We start from the raw sequence: 8740 nt of genomic DNA, 5'->3' as shown, positions 1-8740 counted from the left end.
GATATAGTGGTAAGACAGGGCAGGTGTTGTCCTTGCTTTTGTTTGTTTGTTTTTCCATTCTTTCTCCCTTCCAGATTTAGACTGAGACTGAGGGATAACTGTTTAGTGAATAATTGAGAGACAGTAAGGTATAATAATAATAAAAACCAGACCCTTAACTTAGAGGTAAAATATGAACTTAAATCTGCTGACTCTCATACCTGTATGACCTTGAGTAAGTCATTTAATCTCTCTAAGCCTTGGTCTTGTCATTTGTAAAATGCAACTAAAGATGTTCACATTAGCACTATAGGATTGTTATGAGGGGCTTTGGAATTATCAAGGTGCCAAAGAAAGAAATTTTATCATTATAGGAGTATAATATTTCCACCTAGAAGGAATGCTAAGAAAATATATAGTTCAATCTAGTCACTTTACAAATTGGGAAACTAAGGCTCAGAAGAGGAATCAATTTTGCCAGGAAATAAATAGTAAATTGTAGCACTGGATTTTGAAAAAGGACCCCTGACTCTTTCCGATTACATTATATGGATTCCCATTATTAAGTAAAAATGTTGGTGGGAACCTGAAAGGTCACCATTAATTGATTTCCTTGTTGATCATCTAAGAGGTGACCCATGAGATGCCAAATTAGGCCAATGAGTTAGGATGAAAGCACCAAGGTGAGACAGTCTGAATTGAACCAAGAAGAATTATGACTGCAGACGTTACAATTTGTAAATTGTCCAAAGTATAGAAACCCAGAAGTAGGCATCATGGGACAGATCCAGGCCTTGGAAATTTTAGTAAAATGATGGCTTAGCAAATCAGACACTAAATAGTCATCTACAATTCAGATTTTGCCTCAATCTTCACAATTCTTTCCAAATGCACATGCTCATTTCCTTCTAGAAAATAATGTCCTATAGAAAGTAGGATTTTTACATACTGGAATATGCAAAATAAGGAAAAGAGAAAGGAATGGTTTTGCCATAAAGGAAGTATGAAGCAGAAATAAAAGTCTTTATTCCTCATTTATTTGTTCCTTTATTTGTCTACAGTAAGAGCTCTTTGTTGATTTCTTTAGATGTTAGGAAGAAATCAAAGAATCCCACCATAACTCAGGAAGAATAAATCAGTAGCAATGCCCACAGGCCAAGAAAAGCCCAGTTGATTCTGAATCCTGGCCTTTGGATTACAGTAATATCTTTATCCATTTGGTGGGTTATAAAAGCTTACAAGGGACAGCAGTTAAGGGTCACATAGTTAATCATTTTTTGAATGGGGATCCAGATTCAGATCTTCCTTATAAAGTACAACCTGGATTATTTCAGCCTAGCCCAAAACCTAACCAGGATCTCATGGACTGCAATAAAGATATCAATAGATTGATCGATAGATAGATCAGACAGACATAGTATAGATAGAGATAGATAGATCCTTTTTCATGTTGAGGAACTTCCAATGGGAAGAAGTGAGAAAAATTTCCCTCATTAAATAGACGGTCAGGGGTCCTGTGGTCAGTGACATTCAACAAGTACAAATTAATCAATCATCACATTAAACAAACTAACTAGCAAAAATATGGGAAAAGATATGCAATTTTTAGTTGGAATTATATTTTTATTTTGTTTTCTCAGTTAAATGTAAACAAAAAGTTTAACATTCTTTTTTTAAATTTTGAATTACACATTCTCTCTCTCCTCCTCTCTCTTCCCTCTCCTCGAGAAATTAAACAATTTGATCTAAATTATACCTGTGCAGTCATATAAAATATTTCCATATTACTTGTTTTATAAAAACAGTATAGAACAGAAAAAGGATATGCATTTTTAAATATTTTACAAGAACCAAAGAATTAGGAGGTGATCATAAGCTACAGAAAAGTGCCAAGTGCCCAAGAATAACAATAATTTTGCAATGAACTTTAAGAGCATGTCCACTCTGACTCAGAATATAACCCATTATCTATTATAGAAAAGAATTTTTTATTAAACCCTCACCTTCTATTTTGGAGTCAATACTGGGTATCGGTTCCAAGGCAGAAGAGTGGTAATGTCTAGGACATGGAAGTTAAGTGACTTGGCCAGGGTCACACAACTGGGAAGTGTCTGAGGCCAGATTTGAACCCAGGATCTCCCATCTCTAGGCCTAACTCTCAATCCATTGAGCCAGAATTTAATTGTTAATAAAAAATTTGATTTTAGCAACAGTTCTGTGGATGGCATCTTTGACTTCTTTGTTTCTTAAGCTGTAAATGAGAGGGTTCAACATGGGGATCACCGCTGTATAAAACACAGATACCACCTTGTTGAGGTCCAGGGAGAAGCTAGCACTGGGCCGCACATAGATGAAGAAGAGCGTCCCATAGAGGATACTGACAGCAGTTAGGTGAGAGGAGCAGGTGGAAAAGGCTTTGCGTCTTCCCTCGGCAGAACGGATTCTGAGGATGGCGATGAGGATGTAGATGTAGGATACAAGGATAATGAGGCCACTGAACACCAGCACTAACCCAGCCAGGATAAAAAGGACAATCTTGTTGACCGAGATGTCAGCGCAGATGAGAGTAAAGAGAGGGGAAATGTCACAGAAGAAGTGATTGATGACGTTGGGCCCACAGAAGGGCAGGCGGAAGGCAGCAGTGGTATGAGTCATGGTGCTTGTGAAACCTGCCGCATAGGGACCTGACACGAGCTGAATGCAGAGTCTCTGAGACATGGCCACAGAGTAAAGCAGGGGGTTACAGATGGCGACATAGCGGTCGTAGGCCATGGATGCCAAGAGGAAGCATTCAGTGGCCACAAAAAAGCCAAAGAACCATTGTTGCAAGGCACAGCCCAGAAAAGAGATGGTCTTTCTCTCCTCGAAGAAGTCCCTCAGCATCTTGGGGGCCACCACTGAAGAGAAGCTGATGTCCACAAATGACAAGTGGCTAAGGAAAAAGTACATGGGGGTGTGAAGACGAGCATCAATTCGGATCAGGAAGATCATTCCCAGATTGCCCGTCAGGTTGCAGAGATAAAAGGACAGGAAGAGCACAAAGAGAGCCACTTGCAGCTTAGGATGATACTTCAAACCCACAAAAATGAACTCGGTGACCCTGGTGTAGTTTCCATTGGCCATTTATTCCTGGTGCTCTCTGCTGAGAAAAAGACAGACAGGACACAGTATATGGGGAACTGGTGCTTTTTAAACATGAATGACTATATCCTTCAGTGCCCCAGACAGACCACCAGTTAGTGAGAGAAGGGATAGCTACATTTACAAGCATCCCAAATACACTTTTATTGGCAATGTATTCATTTATGATTATTATCAGTACTATATTATTATTATATTACATATATTATTATTAAGAAGATAAGTCAAATGGCAAAACGGATATAGAGCTGCTATTAAAGTTAGGAAGAGGGGGCAGCTGGGTACCTCAGTGGATTGAGAGCCAGGCCTAGAGATGGGAGGTCCTAGGTTCAAATCTGACCTCAGCCACTTCCTAGCTGTGTGACCCTGGGCAAGTCACTTGACCCCCATTGCCTAGCTCTTACCACTCTTCTGCCTTGGAGCCAATACACAGTATTGACTCCAAGATGGAAGGTAAGGGTTTAAAAAAAATAAAATAAAAATAAAATAAAATAAAATAAAGTTAGGAAGACATGAGTTCAAATGCTGACTCTAAAACATATTGACTGGGCATCCCTAGATGAGCCACTTAACTTGAGCAAGCATTGAACAGTGTTCCAGGAAACAATAAGTCAGAACCTTCTCTGAATGACTAGAGGGAGTTTCCTCACCAGGGAGTTTCCTATTGAACTGACATCTCTAGTCCTTTCTCTATCATGATCATAGGACTCTAATAACCTTCCACTTTGGTTTTATAGATTTCAAATTCTTTTCATCTTCATTGTATCGCCTGATCCTTCTAACAACCACTGGAGACAAAGTGGTAACTATTACCCCCATCATCGTAGAGAGTGAAACTGAGGCTCAAGCCATGTAAATGAGTTGCTGAAAGATATAATGATGGCAAATGAAAAAGTCAAGAAAAAAAGGTCAAGTTTTTTTTTTCATCCTAAATGAAAGAATTTATATTGTAGGTAAATTTCTTCTCAAATCCTACATGGAAACGTGCAGTGAGGGTTTATTTGTTTTTGTTTTATTTTCTTCAAATTAAGACTGTTATTAGTGCTTCCTTTCATAAAAATACATAAGAATTTATCCATGTTCAAATTTCCATATTCATCTTTCAAAAAGATAAAAAATACATACATTGTAATGGGGGGCAGTGTACAAGGAAGATCAGAAAGAGTTTCTTTTCTTTTGTTTTTTTTATTTTTTTACCCTTAACTTCTCTCTTAGTATTACTTATTTTTTTTTAAACCCTTACCTTCTGTTTTGGAGTCAATATTGTATATTGGCTCCAAGGCAGAAGAGTGGTAAGGGCTAGGCAATGGGGGTCAAGTGACTTGCCCAGGGTCACACAGCTGGGAAGTATCTGAGGCCAGATCTTAAACTTAGGATCTCCCATCTCTAGGACTGGTTCTCAACCCACTGAGCCGCCCAGATGCTCCCCTTAGTATTAGTTCTAAGAGAGAAAAGCAGCAATGGACAGGCAATCAGGATTAAGTGACTTTCCCAGGGTCACAAAACTAGTGTGTAATTAAAATTTTGCTCCCCAAATTGAGCGTTGGCTATGGGAAGTGGGGTGGGAGGAATGGAGGGAAAGAACATGAATCATGTAACCATGTAACTAATCAATTAAATAAGTTGTTTTTAAAAAGCATTGCTCCCCAGGATCTAAATCCCAGCTTCTCATTTTTCTTCTCCTGTTACATACCAATGTAGGGAGGATATAAGTTTTGTGTTGCTCCATCCCATCTCTTTTTTTTTCCCCTGGAACACATTTTTGTGGAGGTTGGGTGAGAGAATTTCACTCATGTGACTTTTACTCAGGCTTTTACTTTTGTTCTTTTATTTCTTCTACTTCAGAATTATTAATAAACTTTATAAAATATGATACTTGGAATTATTAGATATTCATTTTAATCTTACACTAGGAAATGTCTGAAGCCAGATTTGAACTGAGGTCCTCTCGACCCTTGACCTGATGCTCTATCCACTGGGCGGCCCCTAGAATGAATGTCTTTCAAGAAATGGTTCTTGAGCTCTTCCTTCAAGGAAGGTAATGAATGATTCCATAAGAAGAGAGCTCCTTCCATGCAAAGACATCTGGGAGGTGAAATGGAAGGTGGCGTAGCAGAAAGAGGTAGAAGTCAGTCAGGGAGGATTTGTCAAGCACTTACTTTACGCCCAAACATTGGCTAATTGCTGGGCAGGCTGGTCTGATTGGGACACAGTGCATTTGAATGAAAGTAACACAATAATTCTGGAAAGATCTATTGGAGGCAGATGATGGTGGGCTCTAAAAGCTAAACAAGCCTGAATTTTACCTGAGTACCACGGGAGTTTCTGGAGCAGGGTGGGCTTTAAAATTAATATGCAATAATGAAGTATTATATTTTAAAAGTTTTATTAATAATAACTAAAATAAAAGAACTACCTAAACCAAACCTGGTCAAAGAAAAAGAGAGGTCGTGGGAGGCAGAGCCTCAGAACTTATACAGACATGACCACGCAATGAGGGGGAGAGATTAAAAGGAATTTGGGGAAATACTACGGGACTTCTGGGGGATAAAGTCCAAAGGTTCAAAATCTCCATTTACACAAGAGGGAGTAGCACAATTCTTGTGTTTTCAAGGAAGCAAGTTCAACCAATCTTTTAGCCTGATTATGAGAATTTAGCCTTACAGTCATCCTCATAAAGGGCAGAAACAAAGACCTGATTCCTTCATGAGTTATTCTTTCTTCAGGCTTGGCCTGATCATTCAACATGTACACACACAGACATACTCAGAACACAGACACGTAATCCACTTGTATAAAAACAATTGTATTTAACAAACACACATTATATGTTAATTCTCTGCAAGGCTCCCAACTGTGGCTCTAATAGAAGATGAATACAAAAAAAGAGTTTCTCCCCTCAAAAAGCTTACATTTATCAATCACCTTGATGCAATGATCAATAATAAGGAAATAGGTCTTGATCAAGACCTATGTGTTAAATTTAAATTAGTTTCTAGTAATAAAAGTATTATATTTTATGAGGTTTATTAAAGATTATTAGAAATCAAGAATACAAAATAATAAACCAATATTATTTTGTATTCTTGATTTCTAATAATCTTTTATAAACCTCATAAAAATATAATATTTTTATCAGTAGAGACTAATTTAATTTTTACACTTGATACATGTAAAACCCAGAGGAATTGAGCATCTGCTGTACGGGGAGTGGAAATAGGGAAGGGAAAGAACATAAATCACGGAGCCTTGGAAAAATATTCTAAATTAATTAAATATTTTTTCAATTAAAAAAAAGCTTACATTTATAATCCTACCTTTAACTTGGGGAGAGGGATAATCATTTCCCTCAAGTTACAGGTTTTTTAGCTATTCTCACCTCTTTCATTTAGTCATATTCTAAAGTCTTTCTGCCCCAATATGCTTCCCTTGCCTTCAGAGTAACTTGCTCATCCTGGAAAGTTCCAGTTCATAGAGGATAATAAAAAATATTTGAATTGGTTGAAGTCGATGAATAGGCCAATGGCCAAACCAAGCTCTATATAGTAGTCACCATCAAAATCCGTGATGGAAGACTATAATCTATATTCTAGACCATGGTCCCTTATGTGGTATCCTACTTATAAGAAAGGGAGCAGCCTTGTAAATTGATTCTTTTTCCAATGAAAGCTGAGACTTAAAAAAGAAATATGGTGGGAGGAAAGTGGATTAGCAATGACTCAACTTACTTTTTCTCAAGGCTCCTTTGTTTTATTTGAAGAAATATTTTAAAAAATGATTACAGTCAGAATATGTAATCCAGTGTTCTTTGTCTCACCTTCACCCTTCTTCTTTACCTCTCCTATGGCTCACAGAGGTGGCATTATTTCCCAGTAGTCTTTGGTTTTATTATCATTTGCTTCCACTGTGGAAACTTCCTACCTCCTTTAGAAAATAGTGTTCTTTCCAACAACCTACATTACTCTGTCTGGTTGCATCATATTCCTTTTTTCCTAAGGGAACAATATCCCTCAGGTATCCCCTTCCTTGGGATTTACAATGCTAACAAGGAGAAAAATAATTAAAAAGTCTTCACTGTTTTTTACAAACTAAATAAGACCACAGAGATTTGATATCTTAAATGGTTTCTTGTGAGTATTCTTTCTCTTTCCTTTTTGGTTTCCTTACGAATAAAGCAATGGCCCACAAAACCCATGTCAATCAAAGCAATCACTCTTGTGACCCTCACCAAGTATCTGCACCACCCTGTTTCAACATGTATGAACTTTATTGTTCAGTCATTACTCACTTGTCTGACTCTTCATGACCCCACTGGAATCTTCTTGTTAAAGATATTAGAGTTATTTTCCATTTCCTTCTCCAGCCCATTTTGTAGATGAGGAAACCAAGGCAAATAAGGTCAAGTGACTTGCCCATCAGGGCCACACAGCTAGTATATGAATGAGGCACCGAGCATCCAAAATGGCAAGAATATAGGACACCTAGAAGAAAATAAGCTGTAAAAAGTTCAAAAATTAGGAAGATTGACTGGGATGAGTTGTAAATTTTCAATGGTTCACATATAAGATTAGAAAGAATAGAGAGCTCATCATTTTTATCATGTTGGAGGGACACATAGACACATCTTTTGTTTAGAAAAAACACTTGGTAGTTGTATTGGGAAGTGAATTGCATATGGAAAGTATTTAATGCAGAGAGACTAAGAGGCTATTTCAATAATCTAGACAGGAAATGATGAGGGCATGAACTTGGTCAGTGACCATGTGGATAGAGTTAAGGAATCAGGTTCAAGAGATGACGTCAAAAAGAAAGAACAAAATTTGGCAGCTGATTGGATACATATTGTGAACTTAAAAGATTGAAAGAATGGAGGCACCCTGAAAACTAGTAGGGAAGGTTGAAAGAAAAATTGTTTGGGGGAAGAAAGAAAAAATGAGTTGTATTTTGGGCATGTTGACTTTAGGATTTCTACAGGACTTCCAGATTGAAATGTCACCAAGATGGCGGTAATGTAGAACGACAGCTCAGAAGAGATGCTAGTTCTATATATCTACATCTATGAGTCATCTGCTTCGAGATGATAGTTGAAACACGATGAACTAATAAGGTCATCAAGTGAAAGAATATTGAAGGAAAGAGGAAGCTCTGAGTCCATCTGTGGAGTCTACTGAATCTACTCCCAGTTAGGGAGCCTGACATGGTTGATAAAGAAGCAAGAGTTTGAAAAAGAGCAGATAGGAAAGAAGAGATCCAATAAATATCAATTGTATCCCAGTCCAAAGAAGACAGACTATCTAGAAGTATCAAATGCAGCAGAAAGGGCAATAAGGATGAATCCACCAGATAGGGCAAGAGAGAAATCCCTGGTAACTTTGAAGAAAGCAGTTTTACTTGAGGGATGAAGTAAGAAATGGCATTATGGAAATGAAAAGAGTAGAAGTGGAAGCACCAAGTGAAAAGGGGTTTTTGAAGGAGTTTAGCCATGAAATGAAGAGCTATATTATGATAGTTAACTCAAGTGGTAAGATAAAGTGAAAAAAAAGTATATTTTCTTAAGGATGGGGAAGATTTTAAGGTTGATCTAGTTGGCAGCAGGGATGGAACCAGTAATATGAGAGAG

General features: G+C 37.6%; 1 protein-coding gene across 1 annotated transcript; it reads right to left on the bottom strand.

Moving 5' to 3' along the window:
- Positions 1–2157: 2157 nt before the first annotated feature.
- LOC100618257 (olfactory receptor 1009) lies at positions 2158–3102 on the bottom strand. The gene has a single exon (XM_003341534.3). The coding sequence runs from the start codon at positions 3100–3102 to the stop codon at positions 2158–2160; it is 945 nt and encodes a 314-aa protein (XP_003341582.2).
- Between the last annotated feature and the right edge of the window lie 5638 nt (positions 3103–8740).

This window comes from Monodelphis domestica, chromosome 6, assembly GCF_027887165.1.
Source record: "Monodelphis domestica isolate mMonDom1 chromosome 6, mMonDom1.pri, whole genome shotgun sequence".
Taxonomy (NCBI): Eukaryota; Metazoa; Chordata; class Mammalia; order Didelphimorphia; family Didelphidae; genus Monodelphis; species Monodelphis domestica.
The sequence above is the reverse complement of the archived record's forward strand: the minus strand, read 5'-3'. Positions and strand labels throughout refer to the sequence as shown.

Excerpts from the sequence above, each read along its gene's own strand:
- LOC100618257 (XM_003341534.3), bottom strand. The coding sequence starts at position 3,102 with ATGGCCAATGGAAACTACACCAGGGTCACCGAGTTCATTTTTGTGGGT.